At 37.7% G+C, this 21,387-nt stretch overlaps 1 protein-coding gene across 9 annotated transcripts in view; it reads left to right on the top strand.

The window, feature by feature from the left end:
- frmd4a (FERM domain containing 4A) overlaps positions 1-21,387 on the top strand; it is a 129,337-nt gene that overhangs the window by 85,863 nt on the left and 22,087 nt on the right. For 8 of the 9 annotated variants that reach the window (XM_052581635.1, XM_052581636.1, XM_052581634.1 and 5 more), the window contains exons 2-11: positions 6,642-6,707; positions 12,872-12,966; positions 14,032-14,124; positions 15,963-16,047; positions 17,224-17,280; positions 17,733-17,755; positions 18,700-18,783; positions 19,181-19,246; positions 19,779-19,836; positions 20,083-20,169. In XM_052581635.1, coding sequence (XP_052437595.1) covers positions 6,642-6,707; positions 12,872-12,966; positions 14,032-14,124; positions 15,963-16,047; positions 17,224-17,280; positions 17,733-17,755; positions 18,700-18,783; positions 19,181-19,246; positions 19,779-19,836; positions 20,083-20,169 — 714 coding nt within the window. Of the gene's footprint in view, positions 1-259; positions 572-6,641; positions 6,708-12,871; positions 12,967-14,031; positions 14,125-15,962; positions 16,048-17,223; positions 17,281-17,732; positions 17,756-18,699; positions 18,784-19,180; positions 19,247-19,778; positions 19,837-20,082; positions 20,170-21,387 lie in introns of those variants that run through there. The other variant, XM_052581637.1, reaches the window with a different exon arrangement.

The raw sequence follows: 21,387 nt of genomic DNA, 5'->3' as shown, positions 1-21,387 counted from the left end.
TTCTCTAATACTGACTCTAATACTAATACTATTTTTAATTAATCTTTATTTTAGTACACAAAAATTAATTAAAATATTTTAGCATAGGTGAAACAACAAACAAGGTGTAACATGATGATGATGTCAGGCTGGACTGAGTCTGTGTGAGTCTCGCCGGTGTCACGGGAGGAAAGGCGGAGGAAGAGGAGCAGCAGCAGGAGAAGGAGGGGTTGGGGTTTGCTGTGGAGGGGCTGCCCGTGTGTGTGTGTGTGTGTGTGAATAGTTTTGTGTGGAGTTGCTAGCTGGACGCGGGCCAGCGGTCCCTGTGAAACAGCGCGTTGAGAGCGGAGAGGGATGGGATGGGATGCGCTGGCACTGCCGCTGTCAGTCCGCTCTGCTCCGCCTGTGCAGCTTCACCGGGGATCACAACAACGACATGGATGATGCTGACTGCGAGGATGATTTAGGCCGGCGTGTAAACGTTTTCTCATCGGATTTAACCCATTTGGATTACGGTTGTTGTTAGAGACCATTTGTTTATTATCTCGGCGAGGAATACACGTACGCTGGAGCGTAAGGGATTTTTAACAAGGTAAATCGCGCGCACGTCTCGCGCTTCCCGCTTCAGTCAGTCAGTCAGTAAGGGACGTTGGACGGATGGATGCGTTAAATCCGCGGTTTCGTTCTGTTTTTTTTTTTTTTTTTTTTTTTTTTTTTTACTTAACTAAACCGTTTTACACACATTTTACTGTCTTCTCGAGATAAAGCACTGATTTGTGACCATACACGGAGTATATCATCGCTAAAATCTGATTTTGGAATGTGAAAAAGGTCCTCAGGAGTGTAAACTGTTCTGCAGCTAACTTAGCCTGCTAGCCACTCAACGTTAACGGTACCTCAGAAACACCGAAGCATGTTATGTGAGAAATACTGACTCGTTTTCTCATAATGTTGATCTGTTTTGACGAACGTCGTCCTTAAGGATGTTTTTAGAAAGTATTAATGTTGCTTTTAAAGGAGTTTGCATACTAAACTTGCTAGGTCATTTGCTTTGCTTGGTCACAATTACAGCCCACTTATACTCATTCATCCATTTTTCCAAAGCTGTTAACCTGTGCTAACAGCTGAATATGAACAGATCTACTGTGGATATTTACAGGAACTTAAGAGGATTGCATGCATGTGACAATCATGGTCATATCCTTGAACAATGCAGTTGTGTTAAGTCTTGCTTCATTAGATTTCCTGGAAATGTCATATGACAGTCTCCTAGAAAGAATTTGATTTTGTCTCGAAACCTACCTTTGTGGGCTACCTATCTGTCTGTCTGTCTGTCTGTCTGTCTGTCTGTCTGTCTGTCTAAAGTGTCTGTCTTAATTGGATGCCTACCTAAACAGCATTTTCTTAAGTCTTTGCTTTATTAAATTTGATAGTAGTGCTTCTCATGGAAAGGATATGTTGATTTGGGCTGTCTGAAAAACTTAACTACACATAGATGTGTTTTACTTTAGTAAATTTTGATGCAATGTCCAATTAGATGTAAGCTGCCTACCTAGACAGCACCATAGCTACATTGATACAAAAAATGCTCAGTAGAGCATTTTTGGCTTCATAGATACTTTCCACTAATAAATGTGGTTGCTGTTTCCTATGACACGGTCATAGAAAGGGCTGTCTCAAAACCTAATGAGATGACTTATTCATAGATGCATTCAGCTTTATTTGATTTAGTAGCAGATTTAGTTTAGTGTGCAAAAGCCTGCAGAGATGTGAGCTTTCAACCTCGACAGCATTTTTGGCATCATAGATGGCCGGCCTGAAAAGGCTGTCTGTGTAGGTTTTGAGGCACAGCCTGAAATTGGGGTCTGTCTACAGACAGTAAACAAAGCAGACTAGGTTGTGTCTATCTAGGCAGCTGTGGTCCTGCCAGTTCAGGGTGACGGATGTCTTTTTTTGTGTGTGCTGCTCATCCTGTGATGTCTGCACTGCAGGGCAGCAGTGTCAGCAGGCTGATGTACACTAGCACACACGGTCAGGCATGAAAACCAGACATGTAGTCGCCTAGACTTTTATCATTTGTCAGTCTGCACCATGAGACTTATTTCGTGGATGAATTTGGGATGAAAATTGATTTTTCTGGCTTTGTGGTGTCCATGTGCATGTGTGGTCTGTGTGGTGCACTGTCATTTTCTTGTCATTGTGCATTAAAGGGAAAAGCTAAATGCTCCCTAGCTGTGTGTATGGGGTTGTGTCTAGCAGTCTAAATCATCATGAGGACATCAGCCACCTCCAACGATGTTAAATATCTGTCTGATATGATCTGAATTGGATGTTCACCAATTCAAAAGCTCTTATATCTCTATGTTCTACACATCATACTGCTCCTTGACAGTGTATGTGAAGCTAACATGTAGCTTAGGATTTAGTACGGATAAACCGCAATGAAACCCTAAACAGTGCATCAGGGTCAACCTTAAATCTGCACTAGAGAGTGGGTTTATCTTCAGATCAGATTATGTCACGCTGTAATCGTCTCTTCTGCAATGTGCATCAGAGTAGCTGCACCTTATTATTAGGGCTGCCTGATTTTGGGGGAATCTAATTGCAATTTTGCAATTATTTTGAAAGCTCCCAAGTTTGCTGTGCTTGACTATAGGGCTGGACAATTTGGTTATAAAATAATACTTCACTGCAAAATAAAAAATCAAGTATTAAAAAAAAATATATTGGAACTAATAATAATGCTTAAAAATAATAATAGTTTACAGTTCAACTGTAAAAGTGCAATATTAATATATATGCCTTTCTTAATTTCAAACGTTAAGCTATCAAGCTTTTATTTTGCAGAAAATTGCAGGGAGGCCTTCAAGTTTCTATTTTGCCGATGGACATAAATGCTTCTAAAGTTGTCATCATTACAAGTTTGGGAAGATGGTTGGCACATTATGTTTCCATATACGACCCAAACCAGAAGAGGCAGAGATGAGCTTATGTGGCAGCATTTCTTTGAACTGAGAATGATGGATAAGGAGTTGCTTATGTGTAAAAGAAACATGCAGTGTATGTAATTAAATCACACTAAGCCATATAATTGTGCAGGCCTTCTATTTTGTCTATAAAACAATGGCAATGATTTACAAAGATTGCACTGTCTGAAATGTGTGTGTTATGTGATTTTAATGACATGACAGGTTTGTAGGGCATTGTGAGTGTAGTGTGGCACAGTGGAGTTCAGCTGAGGAAGAAGTGAATCACTGTTCAGTGATTACAAGCAATGCATTTTGTAACCCCACACCAGAGGCAGCACACAGTTCTGCTAACACACCATTCCCAGCACCTGATTGTTAGATTCTGGGATTGTGGTTGAGAGCTGTTCACCTCCCCCTCCATATACATCCTAGTGAGGAGCGTTCGCATTCAGTGGAGCGGAGGTGTGACATCTTGAGCTTCAGGCTGTAAGGATGTGCTCCCATCACCACCATGCTGTTTGCTTCATTCAGAGCCTCAGGTTTTAATCTCCTATTGTGTGGTGGGAAGTGTTCCTGTCAAGCCTGACTCAGACCTTAAGAGGTTTAATATGGTGATGTAACCAAACTGCAGTGCTGTTGGGCTACCGCAAGGTCGGTAATAAAGTTTAACCTTTAAGATTGGAAAGTCAGCCCAATATCAGCCACCACAACCTTTGGCTTCTGGGTTCTACATATTTTGCTTTTTTATGAGCAGGGCCACATGGAATCTGTACCCTCAAAAAGCTTTGCAGAATTGGAACAACCATCATTCACAGTTCTGCACTTCCCGCCACACTGTTTGTTTATGAAATGTTTTGGCTGATTTGAATATATGCTTTCAGCTGCCAAAAAGTGTGTAATGCTCTGTTTTACTTTGTTTAAATCAATTCCATAGGATTCTGCAGATTGAAAAAAAATTAATATGTTTAATTAGGATGTCTACAAGGATATTGTACTTTGAGGAAGGATTGAGTGTTATTTATACCAATGTTTTAAAAAAGCTTATTTTTTTGTGTTAAGTTATGATAAGTGTAAATAAGAGTTAATTAATTAATTTATTTGATTATTTATTTATTATTTTTCTCATTTATTTTTTAAGAAAGTCCTGTATTACTAGGCTGGTCTCTGTTTCTTAGGGGACGTTTAAAAATGCTTTAAAGGGGAGCAATTTGGTTTTTGGACAACTGGCAGATTAGTGAGCTGTTATTATTATATACTGTATATGGTTATAATGGTGCTGAAGTTGTTTGGATCAATTATTCTACCATTTTTATTATTATAAATGTATATCATGAAAGTTAGAAGAGCTGACCTAATTGGGTCATGTGCAGCTCCAGGGAAGGAATTAGACCTCATCATTAAAGGCTGGACCATATTCAGGTGAGCCAGTTCATATTGATTTAGGTTTGTCTTTATTATATGGAAATGTGATCTCACTCAGTGGTTTAGGGATAAGAAAATGGACGTTGCCTAAGGTCATGTTATTTTGAAGACAGGATATTAGCTTTTAGGAGATGGAGTTGGAGTTAGATTCAGTGTTAGCACGACCAAGAGGAATTCATCAAGTCCCTCTGTAAAAACATCTTCACAGGTCAATAACAAACTCACACTAGTTTGTTCAGACACACACTCACACAAGTAATCATGTGGTCTGTCACGTGCCTGTGCATTTGAGGTTGTGTAGCTCCACTGAGGAACAAGGCAGAGGAGAAGGGGAAGAAAGGATGTGTTTTTAGTCCTGTGACTCCCCTCCTCCAGTCTTTCCCCACACATGTGCATGGAGGAAATGTGAGCCATGCTGCTTTTATCAGCCTCATTGTTTGTGTTCCTCAGGGACGGCGCTTCCTGATGGCAGCCAGAACGCTCCACATGTTCCTATTCTGATGTCCTTACATACACCATCACACTGAAAAGCTTAAGAAATGCCTTGGATTTTTCCATTTTTCCATTTTCCTTTTAACTTGGCCTACATAAAGAGTTAGAGGGGGTGGATGAGAGTGTGAAAGCATGGAGGGATAGAATACGAGCGCAATATAGGCTAGCACACAAGAGAGAGTAAGTCTGTGCACTACTGCATTCTGACTTGTGCAGGATGTATAAACAGGAACCGGATGGAAAGTCCGCTGATGGATGAGAGCTACCCGCCACTGTTAGTATCACATTCACAGACTCCGAATCCCTCTTAACATTTTTTCCTTTAAGAGAAAATAAACAAAAAATGAAAAGCTCTCTTTAAGGGAAAAGAACAATGGGAGTATCGGGTTACACTTTGGTTTTTTTGTACTTAAGTTGTCAAACCAGCTCAGTCCTAAAGGCAGTATAACTCATGTGATGACATGGCTGTTAGTCACACTCTGTTCTTTACAGATGTGTCCGTCCACCTGCTCGTAATGGGATGTTTACTATACAACTTGGCACAGAAGCAGCGATCTTAAGTAAATACTCACAAAAATTGTGTGTGAGAGTGAATGGAAAGCGAGTGGGAGTGAGCAGTGATTTGAGATCAAACGAAAGGAGCGTGCAGACAATAGTAACTCCAAACATGTTTCATAGGTGGGATGTCCAGCTGGGCCCTGCGTAAGGAGTTCTGAATGCACATTTTCATTTTACCCTGGAGGAAAGTGTGTTGTTAGTGTGTTTGTTTTTCTTGCAGATTAAATTTAATATTAATTATGAGCAGTCCTCTCTGGCTTTGATAAAAAAGAGATACTCTTTACCATGCCAGATGGCAATCAAAGCACTAATCAGATTGTGTGCTGGTGCAGGTATGACATGGCATGATCCCTCTTTTATCAATTAGTGACGGTTGAGAGGAGTTTTATATTAACACTGATATTAACAGCAGCTGTAAGCCCTGATCTCTAGGTGGGGATGAATTTCAAATAGAAGCTTTTGACATATATACGATACAAAGTGATTTTATGTAGTTAACTGACATTTTGAGTGAATATATTGTCATTGTGCAGTCAATGTTATTCCAAATCTATATGACTTTCTTCTGCAGGACACACACACACACAAATATATTTTGAATATATTGTCTTTTTTGTACATAAAATGAAAGTCATTGAGGTCTAGAACAGAATTTTTATTACAAAATTGGTCTTTTTATGAAAAAAAAACCCTTTACAATTTTTTTTATAGCACTTGTGGTATAAGCAGTTTCAGATGAACCTGACCCTAAACAACTAGTAAAAACAAAACAAACTGGTTGGTTGCTTTTATATAAATGGTGCTATTTGTTTTAGATGAAAAGTAGTAGCAATTATCTAATTTCTGATTTCTAACCATAAAAGTCTGCAAGCACTCTGTAAGTGAAACAACATGCTTTTCACTTGTTTATTATAGCCTAATATTTGATTTCTAAAATTAATAAGAATTTACGTTAAGTGTGTCTGCAGTTATGTATTTTAACTGTGAGTTAAATCAAAATAAAAAAAAGTCTACTCAGTATCACCGCTGTGTAAGATAATTCAGTTTAAAAGTGTGTGTGTGAGTGAGTGAATGAGATTGAAGTCTGCTGCTTGACTGGGAATCGTGCTGCATGTGTGCAAGGAGAGTTTCTATTTTTGTCATGTCACCATGACCTAGTATTTACAGTTGATTTCACCATACTGTGAATGCTTTCACTAACTCTTTCTCTCCCTCCAACAGATGACGGAAGGACGGAGATGTCAGGTCCATCTCCTGGATGACAGGAAATTGGAGCTCCTGGTACAGGTAAGACAAAATACTTTTTCATAACAATCAAGATAATGGTACAACAAGGCCCAAATATGATTTTGTAGGTTTTTAATAGATAATTGAATCTGTTTAACTCAATTTACCAGCACAATGTCCAGTATTAGTGCATAAATATTAAAGTTGTATGACTATTGAAATACATAGGTGTGAAGTTTTAATGCATGTTTTTGTGATAAAGGCCTCAGGTTTCCTCTTGTTTGTCTGGGAAGGGAAATCCTCATTGTTCCTCTGAGACTTAATTAATGTTTTTTGGAAATAGGGGCTCTGTATCGCTGTGTGTGTATGTATGAGTTTGAATGTTTCCTCTGTGTGTGCAAATGTAATATGAATTCTTTTGCCTTTCTACGATTTCACAGTCAAACAGACCCTGAGATTAGTTTGCCCTGACCTGAACTCTTTCATATGTTTGTGCATATGTCTGTCTCTCAGGTGTCTTTTAAACATCAGTACCACAAATAGGCAATCTGGCAGGTTTAGGTTCCCATATATACCCAAACCAGCAGCCTCTCAAGTCACCCACCCAGTCACACATACAGCGGCCCCCTCCTGCTTTAAACACTCCATAAATCCTCCTATCAGAACACAAACATCTTCTCTCAGGATGAGTTCAGTTTCCATAACAACACTGTCTGTCTCCCATGCCCCATCAGACCTCAATATAAACAGAAATGTCTCCTGAGCACAGCTTTGTTTCCTCAACACTCACACTCATATGAACTTTCTCAGGAAGCCTGTGGCATCTCAGTCACTGAACACATAAAGAATCAAGTTTTATAATACTGTTCTATTGTTGTATTGTTTCTTCTATTCTATTTTATTCTATTCTATTTATTTCTTATTTTCCCTGTTCTATTGTTTTATCATTTATTTACTGTTATAATATTTATTCATATCTTGAATTAGCGTTTATTGTTTTATTTTAATTTTAATTTTTAAAACAAATACTTCTATATAACTTCAATTTATTTTAGTTTTAGTAATTTTGGTACTTATTCTTGCCTAGACAGTATATCTAATCTTTAAGTTTTTTACATTTTAAGTTTTTAATCTAATGTTTATATTTTATTTCAGCTTATTTATTTACAATTTTTATAACAATGATTTTGTTATTTTATGTCCTATTATATTTTGCTTTGTTTTCTTCTGATTACTTTTTATTATGTTTTCTATTCTGTTTTATTGCTATCTTTCTTTTTCATTATTATTGTTTATTATTTTATTCTGTCCTGCTCAGTTCAGTTCTATTTGTCTACTTTCATGCTCTCATGCCTGTCAGGTGCGGTTAGGTGACCTGATTCCTCTAGACTCCAATCCAGTTTAAACTCCATCATAGTTGGAGAAATGTAATTTCTCAGCCTCCTCCGTCTCTCATTTTCCACACACTCTTTCTCTCCTCTAAAATGCTGGTAGAGTTGATTGTGGTTGCAGTTTCGATCTGATAAACAGAAATCTAGAAAGGAGAGGAGGTGAGTGAGTCCTTAACAATCAGGTAAAAGAATGAGAGAGAGGAAAAGAAGGGATTTCCAGGAAGAGATAGAAAAAAGAAGGGATAAGGCTGAGGGGTAGGGTTCCTCACTCTATCTACAGTTTATGATTTATTGAGCGGTTGCAGAAATGCTTCTTCCATAATCTTTACACATTTGTCCTACTTTAGTCATGAGTACTGTTCTTTTAGCGTTAGCTAAAAGATTGAGCTTGTTCTTTCTGCTTTCTGACTTCTCTTTTTCCTACTCTTTCTCTTGCTCTACGTGGGCGGATGTTCTGGAGAAGGTTGTGTAGGTTAATCATGCCATTGAGAATTCTGCCGTTAGTCCAAGTTATTTTTTTCTGCCTATTGCTTGAGGAGCAGCACTTCCATTTTTCTGTAAGAGGAGTTGTTTTGATGTACTTAACAGGGCAATGCTACAGGATCTTCTGTGCGTTAAAAGTTACTGTTATACTTGATTTTATGTTCTACTCACTTCCATTCATGTGCATGTGAAAGATCATATAATCAGACTTATATGTTGAATTTTTCATTCGGAGACATGCATAATTTGTTTGGTGAAAAGACATTAGACCAAAAGGGATAACTAACTTCTCATTAAAATGTAAATGGAGGAAACTTTTATTGAGGCAGTTTTGAATAGCCTTAATTTCTTTTGTAGGAAACCTAAATACAAATTTTAAGATTAGATGTTTTGGAGAAACTGGAGGGGATAGTATTTTACAATTAAAAGTTACTTTTCAAATAAATAAGTTTACAACCTTCAATTCCAATGTGAACCGCCTTTAAGATGTGAACTATCTTACATATGCAGCTGTGAAATCATTGTCTAGTTTGGTTGTACTGATGGGTCTCTGTTGGCTCTTTCTGTAGCCTCATTTATCTGCTTCCTATTCCTCCTCACTTCTTTCTCGCCTCATTAGAGGCAGTGTTCCATTTTGAAGGTTATCATGGATGATCTTACACTGTGCAACTGACAGTATTTTGGTGAATGATTTTATAGTCCCATTAGAGACTGAACATTGTTGCCTTGTCATCATTTGTGAGTGTATTTGCATACACTGCAGTAGAAAACATCTAGTTTGTGTTAGCTTTAGTGGAGGTACAGGTTTCCTTTTTAATTTTCTGCTGGCAGTTTTGACATGACTTTGATTCATAATGTTCAGACTTTTTCCCAAGTTGTATAATTTTGCTCAGTTTTTCAGCTGTCTACCTACTTGTTAGCATCTCCCACCTGTCTCTCCACAGCAGGCTGTAATTTAGTGAGTGATGTGCGTTTAGCGTGTTTTCGTCATTTTCCATGGTGAGTCAAAGCAGGTGCTGTTAGTTGGTGGTTCTCTTGTGTCCTAGCTCAGTCTTTCCTCTCAGCTATAATTTACACTGTCTGACAAGAGTTTGATCAGAGCATATTTGGTCATTCTCTTGAAGAAGGGTCTGAGTTTTACACTCACTAGAAATTGCTTAGACAACTTTTTTGGTCAAATTTCCATCAAAGCAATTACAGAATGTATTGCGACAGGCTTAGTGAAAAAGGAAATCCAAGATGGCAGATGGAATTGAGGAAATGTTAGCTAAAATTTGAGAATTATTTAACAACAAAAAAAAATGTGAAAATTGTTCAGGCTATTTGAAAATGTATTATTTTACGCACTATTTGTGTATGCTGTGTATTTTATGTTATGTGATGCACATGTAGGACATTTCAAATCAGCCACTTGTAGAGTTCAATATCTGAAGGTAACTGGCTGTGTAGACAACAGGCAACAAGGCAGCTCACTTCATTTTGGAAGAGACCCATTGCTTGATTGCACTTCCTTCATAAATGTATTCACACTGGCTTGGTGTCAGATTAAAAATGTAAACATAAAAACATCTGTGTATATAATTACATCTTCAAATTTGAATTCTGTTATTTTAATGTACAGGCAGCTTTAGGGAAAGACACTATCTAGTCTGCAGGCATGATCAGAGCAACATGTTTTAACAGCATAAATCCTGAACAAAAACCCTACCTAGTCATTCCGTGTGATGAAAGCAGACTCGCATCTCTCATCTCTGTGATCTAGACCTGATGAGACCTGACGGCGTGTGTTCTTGTCATCGCTCTTCCGTCCTGATCAGACTCCCACTGTTTAATGATATTAAATCACAACAGTCCGGATATTCTTCCTCCTAGCCACACGTGCTATCACATGCTATTCCATGTGGAAATGTAAGTGTAAGTGGCAGAGAGTGTAAGTGTATTGGCAGAGAGATGATTGCCATCCAACATTAAATCTCTTAAAACCATATAGCGCTCATATTGATGGCCCTCAATGCACACTAACAGGATATTAATAATGCTTGATCTTTCTTATCTCCACATTTCAGAGACTCTTAACACGTTATTATATCAGTAACTGTCATAATCAAGTCTGGAGGCTAAACAGAGAGAATGAGGCGAAATAGAAAGAGATAAAATAAAATGCCATTCTTTAGGAAAATGAACATGGTTTGAGTTTTAGCCCTCTTGATTTTCTCAACTGCACAAACACACACATACACCAACCACAAATGGGTCCAGATTGAAGATTGCGGTCATATTAAAGCTGCTTCCTCTTCTTACCGCAGACACACACTTACACACTTGCTTTGGCTAATTGAGGAAGCAAGCTGTTTCACACCACGTTGCTTGGAATGATGGGATTAAATGTGCCAATTGATTGATGTGGTACATAGTTACAGATATCACCTGAAGAGTTGAACAGTCTCACAAAATACTGTTTCATCTGTGATTAACCACGATGTTAGTGCCATAAAAGAATGCCTAAAACAAGGCATCGTCAGAGAGTCTCAGTGGACATTGAGGTTTTTTAAAGCAGTATGATGATGCTTTGCTTCTGACACAACAGCTCTGTCCCAAAACCAAGTTGGTTGCTTAATTTTCTGCACCTTATATAGGCAACTATCGTCTAAGGGGACATCCTCACTGAAATAGATGATTTGAGATGGTCAAGATGGAAGAATGCAAATTCCAATAGGGTTTAGCATTAACAAATGATGTTTAGCTGAGAATTCTAATGCAGGGTTTTCCAAACTTGGGTTCAGGAACCCCTGGGAAAATCAAACAGATACTGCAAAGGGTTTGTGAGCTAATGAAAAGCTAATAATTCGCTAAAAAAAGAAAAGAAAATGTAATTAAGTAAAACATTAAAGTAAACACGAAACAAAAATAAAAAAATACATTGTATTTGTTTATCTGTATGTCATGTGATACTTTACCATGATCAAAGAACAATGATAATGCAAATGTGTTGTTAAATAATTAAAATTAAAATCAAATGGAGCTTAGCTGACAAAAAAAGTTTGGGAATTGCTGCACTAATGATTAATACAAATAAATGCCACACATTTATATTGGTGAAAATAGTCCTCTGTTACTTACATTTAACTATTTTGTTGATATTTCTGCATTTTAATAAGTTATCTTTTTAGGCAGCACAATTTTGTGCTTACTGTTGTGCTCTTATGTTCCAGTAACTCTAAATGAAGTGCTATCTGGGCAAGCAGCTCGCAAGGTTTTGGAACTATTAAGAACTATCTTAGTCAAACCTTTATCTAGAAGATGTACATTATAATTTAAAATGTGATAATATACAACTTAAATATTGAGGATTTTGTAATTCTGCTGGCTATAGTCTGCCACATGTTCTTTCCTTTCTTAAGCAGAGGTTGTGGCAGTGGTTGTACTTTTGCTCCAGGTTTTGATGTGCTATTTTTAGGGAGCGTGGGTGGGTTGGCTCTCTTATAAAGAGTGCTGTTGCTGTATGCATGTGGGTGTTTGTGTCTGTATTTATGTGTGTTCTTAATTCAAAATGGTCTGTGTTGAAACCCAAACCATAATTAAAGTGTTTTGAATGCAGGCTCATGCACACAATGCATGTGTATATTAAGTCCACATCTTGTTTAAATGTAAAAAATCGATTTTTTTGATAATTTCAGTGCTTTCATTCTGTACTTAATTATCATATAATTTTGTAAATAATAAGTGTCCACACATAAATACAGATAAACCTTTTAATAGCTGTGTGTGGATGTATTGGTAGGTATGTAAGCTGTACAAAGATGTCCCAGGACACCAGTGATTTCAGTGATATGCTCAAAGCCAGTGACACACCCATGGTTTACCACACACTGGCTCTAACACACTTTACACTCACTTGCACACACAGGGAAAGCCACGAGCTTGCAGAAGCAGAGGCAGTGTGACAACTGGTGTGCGTTTTGCAGATTGTTATGGGTGTATGTCAGTGCTGTTTAGTCAAAAACTCTGTATGTCTTTGTATTATTAAAAATAATGATCCATCCTTCTTAAAAGGAAATATCTCAGCTGTATGAGCATATTTCAGAGACTGTTTGTGCTGCATTTTAAGCTCTGTATGAGATGCAGCACACACAGACTGCAGACGGACAGAGTCGGCTTGAAATTGCAGAGTCACTGCAGTGCATCAATACTCATCAGAATACAATGCTCACAGCCTGCCAACTCACTGAACTTGTGTGTTTGTGTGTGTGTGTGTATCTGGGTGTTTTTGTTGTGTGTGTGTAGTGTGTACTTTCTAAACCAAAAGATCTTGTTTGTGATGAAAGCTGTTTTTTTCCCTGTCTTTCTCAGCCCAAGCTCATGGCAAAGGATCTTCTAGACCTGGTGGCATCCCATTTCAACCTGAAGGAGAAGGAATATTTTGGAATCTCTTATGTAGATGAGACGTACGTATACCCAAGACATCCTATTAAATATAACATCTGCCCCTAACCTACGAGAAAAGGTGTAATCATGAACAGCTCAGCTCCCTGACTGTGTCAGGACTAGATGAGTGAAAATTCTGTGATTATTCCACAGGGAAATGATTGACTGTTTCTCCTCTCTTCACTTTCTGCGACAACCAGCTCTTCATTCAGCCTACACAGTGTGACCTACCACTGTGTGACATTTGTTAGTTGTATCTTCACATGATTTCTTTAAAGCACCCACCCACACACACACTCACACTCAATCAAGAGAAGCATTCCGTCTGTTCTCACTGCTGGTGTGCTTGGGGGAATGTTATTTGTGGTTCCCAAAGATTTTGAAATGTTGTCTGGTGACCTTTGATCCGCCCTACTGTACATGCTTTCCAACAAGGGGTTGACAGTTTGCATTCGCCAAGGACAACATGCAAATGGCCAAATGCATTTCTGTCAGAAACAAGCACACATGGTTAGTTAAAGAGGCACAATCATTTCCCTATACAAACACAATTTAAAACACACTGGGTTGTTGCTTGTCAGTGTTACAACCATCTCTATTAATATTGATCCACTCAGAGCACTATAATTTTAAAATGTTCTTTAAAAAATCTAAATAATTTGTTAATACATTTTATAAACATTTATGTAATTCATTACATTCTGTGTGTGTATATATATAAATATTTATATGATTTATTCATATATTACTTTTTTTTTTAGAAAATATATAAGTAGATAATATAGTGTACTGAGTAGAATCTTCTTTTGGATTTAGAATTACCTGTTAAAGGTTATATATCTGTGCAACGGAATACCAATACAATAGTTTCCTGAGTGCTTTTGTTTTTGTCATCACTGGCTAAATTGTGCATAAAAACACACATGCAATGACATCTCGAACATAAAACAGCCCTCTTGTGGCTCATTTTTCGCATGATGTTTTATGACGTTATGTGGCACTATGAATGAGACATTGTAAGATGTTGCAAGACATTTCCGGTTGTTACAGATGCTATCAGTCATTTCTCTTGGGCTGTGTTTCAGGGGTCATTTCAGCTGGTTGCAGTTAGATCGGCGTGTTCTGGAACATGAGTTTCCTAAGAAGTCTGGACCCATTGTGCTTTACTTCTGTGTTCGGTAAGTACAGCTGCAGCAGAAGCATAACAAAACCACTATAAATATACTTTATATGGATGCACATACTTATCATTTTATTTATTATTAATAACATGAATAATATAAATATATAATAAACTACACATATTACATTTTAAAAAGTTACGTATATCATATATATTTATTTTATTTATTACTAATACAAATATATAATATAAAAAATGTATAATATGTTTATCAACAGAGAGAATAAAAGAGAAACATTCATATTACTTCAAGAAATCCCAGTTGAATATTAAAAAATAAAACACTTAACACCTCCAGAATGAATTAGCATCAACACTTCGACCAGAGTGTTTTTGTGTCGGGGGATTTGTGTATTTGTTAGTTTATTGTTTCAAATTAGCAGGGTCAGTAAACCACAGTTTACTGGCAGTTACCAGAAACACGTCCAATCAGAATCCCCCATTCCTGTCAACACCCCCAGCAATTTGAGCACCATTACAACGGCAGAGTGTTAATCAGACTGTTTGAATTTCAGAGCATGAGCAGATATCTGCTGGGTGGGTTGATTAGTTTAGATTTTTTAAATTGCATCTGCTTCGATGTATGACTAATACAAAGAGCAGCAAGTATATTTATTGCTCTTGTGTGTTTGTATGTCTCCATGTGTTTGAGAGAGTTAAAGTGGGCACATTTGTGTGCTTCCTCGTGGTATTTGACTGTTTAAGGCGCAATCAGCACACAGTCATACATCACCACGCTTGCTGTGGGTGGATGCTGGTTTATTGTTGTCAAGCTCAACATTAAAATAGCCCAGCATTTCACCCATTTGTAGGGACACACTTGAATTGCTTTTCTCTCGTTCAGTCTATTCCTCTTGCATTACTTTGCTTTTCTGGGTCACGCAGACACAAACACTTATATGCACGCATGCATTTCGCTCTAACAGTATGTCTGTAATGTATGTCTTTTGCTTGAGCTATTGCATGTCAGTGCTGTTTAAATTTGAGAGGAGGCCCAGTTTTAATGCATGCATGATGTCCTGTGCTCATCAGTGTGTATGCGTGTTGTCCTTTCTGCTCGTGATTGGGCTATTGATTGGAGTGAGCTAAAGTCTTTGATGCGTGTGAGACTCTTTCTCACTCACATCTCAAATTAAACCAGCTGTCAATATAGTTTTAATCACTTTAATCTCTCACTTTCACTCGCTTGCTGTCTCTCTCATTCCTCTCGCTCCTTTAAACAGTCAGCCATGGATTCAAAGCATGTGTCTTCATGTATCATGTGTCATAGGGTTTATTTTAAGTTCAGTGTTTGTTCAAGGTCATATTATCAGTTTGCATCAATACGTATATCTATGCATGTGTATGTCTGTGTAACAGTCCATGTGTGAATGTCACAGCATCAGCTCAAATGAAACGTCATGCTGAGAGCGCATATTTATTTCTGCTGATTTTGATGTTTGTTTGTGTTTGTAGTTCCCGCTAACTTTAATCTGAACGCTAAATGAAGCTTGAACTGTGGAAATTGTTTTCTTTTTGTGGGTTTCAAGAGGGATGGAGACAGCAAGAGGATATAGCAGTGTTTATGATGCCCTCTAGTGATCGGTCTTTGGGTTTGTGTATAAAATACATTGTTTCATTCAGTGAGTTCATTCAAACGGTCTGAATTAACCCGCTAAGGAGGAATCAGAATTGGTTGCTCATACTGAACAATTTTGGATCACGTTCACAACTAAACAACTAAACAATTAATTAAACAATCTTAATATGTGAATTGTGTATTCTGTATATGTAACTGTAATGTTTTTAAACTTCATCCATATTTTGATGTACATATTATTTTCTCTTCTACAGGTTCTACATAGAAAGTATCTCTTACCTTAAGGACAATGCCACAATAGAGCTGTTCTTCCTCAATGCAAAGTCCTGCATCTATAAGGTACACTGTTGTCACTGTTCTTTCACTAGAGGGCAGTATCAACTAATGCCCCTTTACATTGATTTGTTACTTCCATCTGTGTCAATGGAGCACCTTAGCCATAAATGCAATGTTATAGATTTCTCTGGAAAATGACATCATGGCAACGCTGATTGACTTATGGTACTGTAAGAATGTGGAAAGTACCAAGCTCTTCACTAGCACATATTAAGATACATTACATTTATTATACATATATACATTGTTATTAAAAAGTTTGGGTTCGCTAAGGTAATAAAAAAATCTTTTATTCACCAATAATGAATTGAACTGATCAAAAGTAAACCATAAAGACATTGTTAACAAAGATTTCAATTTCCAATGAATGCTGAACCTACTTAAAAAATGGTTTACAGAAAAATATAAGCAGCACAACAGTTTTCAATATTGATAGTAATAGGAAATGTTGCTTGAGCAGCAACGTATTAGAATGATTTCTGAAGGACTGGAGTAATGGCTGCTAGAAATTCAGCTTCGCATCACAGGAATAAATTGCATTTCAAAAAATATTTAAATAGAAACCTGTTATTTTAAATTAAAAGAACACTTCACAGTATCATTATATTGTTGATTCAATAAATGCAATCTTTTGAACCCCAGACTTTTATATGGTAGTGCTTGTAAATATAATAAATGTAATAAAAATAGAATTAAATAATCGCAAGTTTTTTTGGTTAGTTTAAAAAAATAAGTGCTCAATTCTTCATTCTCAATTATTTGTGAATTTGTTTGTGTCACTGGTCACATACCACAGATTCCTACCATGAGCTCATTGCATACACTTTATTCTAGAGTCAGCTTTCTAATACATGCCACTACTCTGTGTGTGACATTCCTGAAATTCTTGTGTTCAGCAAAGGTAACGAATCACTGCGTTTGACTTGGTCATTGAAGTAATTAAGACCCCCTACACTTCAAAAAACCCTTACATAAAACCCACGTGTGTGTATATGTGGCTTTGTCCTGCTATTGATCACACAGGAAATAGCTGAAGTGATTTAGATAGACCCTTCAGTGATAAGTCAGCAGATCAGGTCATTAAAAGAGAGAGAGATAAGATAAGAGACAGATTAATGGAGATGTCCTGTCTGCTGTGATCCTGAACTTAAGGGTCTCTTTCTCTCTGTCTGTCTTCAGGAGCTCATAGAGGTGGACAGCGAGGTGGTGTTTGAATTGGCCTCTTATATCTTACAGGTAAGATCACGTCAGACTGTTTTATCATGGACCTTCATAAACCGTGCAATGAACTTTCATAAAGCTCTCAAAAAAGTCTTAAATACACTTGTTTAAGTGTTATAGAGTCATATTCAGGTCACTACAGTATTTCAGCCTGACAGGGTGCTTTATTTTAAATATAAAACAGCATGTTTCCTTTGTACTGATAAGTTCTCCATGCAAGGGAAGTAGTTTGGAGAAATATGGTTTTCCTTTATGACTCTGTGTATGTGTGATCCAGGTGTAGTATCAGGTATGTTGTGTGTGATTGACCTTTTGGAGGATTCAGTCCAGATGGCTTCGACTACATCCCCTACTGAGACACAGATGCACCGTTCTGTGTATCAGAGGAGACGATCTTTCCAAGCGGTCTGGTCTACCATCAAACACTCATTAGTGATACTAAAATATTTCTTTTTTTTCTCCCACAGGAAGCTAAAGGAGACTTCACGAGGTAAGAGGCTGTTTAAATGAACGAATCACCTTCCAGTGACCTCTTTTACACTCACACACTATCAAAGTCTCTATCGGTGTGTCACTGCAGAGTGAAAGCAGATCCAATTTGTGGTGTATATCAAACTCTCCTTCCCACATAAGCACATGCACATGATTCAAGAGAGATGGAGAGAGAGAGAGAGAGAGAGAGAGAGAGAGAGAGAGAAATGGGGGTGTGAACCCTGGGAAAGGAGACAGAGGGGAGGAAATGGAATGCAGAGGATAAACAGTGTTAAATTACACACACTAACCCCAGGCTCTCTCCATCTCTCACACACACTTATACAAACACTTTCTACACACAGTATCTCAGCTACAAATCTGTCACATGTGCATCCTTCCAGCTTTATTCTGTCACTCCATTTTCTTCGACTCAATTTCCTCTACCTCTTACACTTCCTCTTAACCTCTCCATTGCTCGGTGTTTGGAATGGCACACTACCATACTGCCCAAATTTTTGCAGTATGCGTTTTATATATAGTGTGAAAATTGTGTATGTGGAATGCCCTGATTGTCACTGACTTTGCCAAAATGTGCATTATACAACCTGAGCACATTCTGAGGGATAATATATCCTGTACTGTTCATTCATTTCAGCAATGAACTGGAAGCAACATCAGTTGTGATTTTAACAATTCCGTCTTGGTTTAGACTGTCGTAAGTCAGACTGCCATCTTTATGCAAACTGGTTGCAAATGCAAAATAATTTTTAGTTTTAAAAATATGAAAATTATTATCATTTGCACAATTATTATTACAGCAATTATTACAATAACACTAATAATTAAAATATTTTCTTTTAATTAATTTCCCTTTCTGTGTCTTCTGTCTCTATTCTTCTATTCTGATTGACTTTGCTCTGTTAGCTGCTTCTATTACTGAGTGTTTTGTTATTTTTACAGTAATGATGCTACTAGGGCTGATCTGAAGAGACTGCCAGCACTGCCTACGCAAGCACTGAAAGAGCACCCTTCACTCGCATACTGGTGAGACACACACACTTATACACACAGCTGTCAGCTGATAATAGAGGTATTAACGAGATGTATCTGCTCTGTGTTCTCTGAGCACCATGGGAAAGGATTCCCAAGAATAATTCTCTAACCTAATTTTCCCCGAATTCTATTTGATGCGAATGAAGTGTTTCACAGATGCTGCCGTCTTAGACACTCTCACTCACACACTCATATTGAGCAGGCCGGTGTACTTCCTGTTCTAAGTATGAACTTATCTCCTTCATGGTGTTGTATTTCATTGGCTGCGTCTCTGTACATCTGTAAGCTTTCCCTCTTGTCTGTTTCGTGTTCCTGCGGAATTGAAATAGGCTGTCATCTCATGACCATTGTCACGTGTCGCCGCTAATCTGTGTGTGTTATGTTGCAGTGAGGACCGGGTCATTGAGCATTATAAGAAGCTAAGTGGACAGTCCAGAGGCCAGGCTATCGTCAAGTAAGAAAGAATATTGTCTTGACCAAAATGTTCCTTTAAATCTGATGCACAAAAAGTGTCCAAATGCATTTTATTTTAACCCAAAAATGAAATGTCATTATTTGGTCACCCTCATGTAATTCCAAAAACAACGTCTGTGGAAAAGTCAAAAGAAAACATGAGATATTTTTGCTGTTTTTTTGTCCATATTATGAATCAGTGGAGTCCTTAAACATCACATATGGTCACATGGCGTGCAAGAACCAATCAGATATGATGTTTTTGACTTAATTGACTTTTATTTGTTTTGTTTGTTATTTATGGTGTTCCACAAAAGAAAGGCAACAGGTTATGAGTGAACTATACTTTTAATTTTGAACACAATATATGTTTTTTATGCGTGTCTAAAGTATGTCTAAAGTATCCAGATGCACTTTTGCATGCATCCTACTTCCGAGATCCACTCCCATATGTTCACTGCTATTATAAATTGTCTGCATATGTGACATCCATAACATACTCTCAATGATTTCTTCTTTCTTTTCTCTCACAGCTATATGAGTATAGTGGAGTCGTTACCCACATATGGAGTGCATTATTATGCTGTTAAGGTGGGTCAGTGTGCTTGGAGGGAAAATTTATAATCACAGCCGTCAGTCCACACACACACACACACATTCTCACGACCTATAGTATCAGCGGTTGACTTAAGTGTTAAAGGATGCTTCAGATTCAGTGTGTTTAAGATAATCGTGCTCTCGTCAAACATGAGCTGACACTTCTCTGTTTATCGGCATGTGTATGTGCGTGCATTAACGCTCTTTATAACGTTTTTTCTCACTCTTGCTCTCTCTCAGGATAAGCAGGGTATCCCGTGGTGGCTGGGTTTGAGTTATAAAGGCATTTTTCAATATGACTACCAGGACAAAGTCAAACCAAGAAAGGTAAGACTGTCTTTCCTCTGTGGACTTACTACAGTTTGACTTCTTTTTGTCCTCTCTTCACATCTCTTCATCTTAGGTCATCCCATATTAGTTTTACCTCCCTGATGTTAATTAGTAGTGTTTGGCAAAATTCATCCCTCACAAGTGGAACAAGTGAAACGAGTCCTTAAATCATTCCACTTGTTGAGAAGAGGTGTGTCATTACTTTTCTGAGTGGTCAGAATTACTTGTCATGCGATAAAATGGATAAATTATACTTTTTCTACTTAGGCAACCACCCAGAACCAGTCACTTCTTAAAATGTAGCTTATGACAGTGCTTTTTAAGAAAGGCTCTTTGTTTCTTAACGAGGGAGAGAAACAAATCCCACATCTCCTTTAAAACTCTCTGCTTAGCAGAAAATCCAGTGGATGTAAGCAGTTTTCCTTGTGCTGTATTTTGAAACTTAGCTTGAGCTGTGTTTGTGCATGTGTACGAATATCTGTTCATCACCTGGTCACCTTTTCTTAACCTCATGACGTCAGCCAAGAAAAGTCTGACCATCTAACGCTTGGGTGTGGTGACCTCAGATAGGTCATGACCTCTGGCAGTCTGACCCCATAGCGTTTTTTTGTAACTTTAGACAGAGACTCTCAAACTTCCAGACAGATGATCAGTGACACCAGTTAACTGAAATGCTACAAATCTGTCTCAGTCAGAAAAAAAGTTTGCTGTCTGAATGACTTCAGGTGTGTGTCCTGCTGGCTTTGGTTTTCCATTCTCACAGCACATACCCGTGTTTAAGTTCTCTCCAAAGGACAGGCAAAAACCTCAGCCTGTGGTGAAGAACAGAAAAACATTTCCCAAAACCACAAGCTAAAAATAGTGTTCAAAGAAGAACATCCAGCCAAGCGAAAAAGCCAAACTCAGGCCTATTTACAGAGAAGGATCTGTTACAGAAAACGAGAGTTGAAATGAAACGACGCAGCAAAGAGCAGCTCAGAATGGAGGGAAGAGAAACCATCGAGAAGAACAGACGCGTCTGCAAATATGCCACATATGCAAACTAAACAAAATTATAGCTGTACGTACAAATCCACCTAAACCTGGATGACAATTTAAATGGATAGTTCAACCAAAAATGAACGTCATAATTTTCTCACCTTGATGATCTAAACCTGTAATACTTCTTTTTCTGTTGCAGAGTGCAAAATAATATAGTTTAAAAAAAGTTTTAAC

This window comes from Carassius gibelio, chromosome B18 (assembly GCF_023724105.1).
Source record: "Carassius gibelio isolate Cgi1373 ecotype wild population from Czech Republic chromosome B18, carGib1.2-hapl.c, whole genome shotgun sequence".
Lineage (NCBI taxonomy): Eukaryota > Metazoa > Chordata > Actinopteri > Cypriniformes > Cyprinidae > Carassius > Carassius gibelio.
Note: the sequence above shows the minus strand (reverse complement) of the source record. Positions and strands in the feature narration are given on the sequence as shown.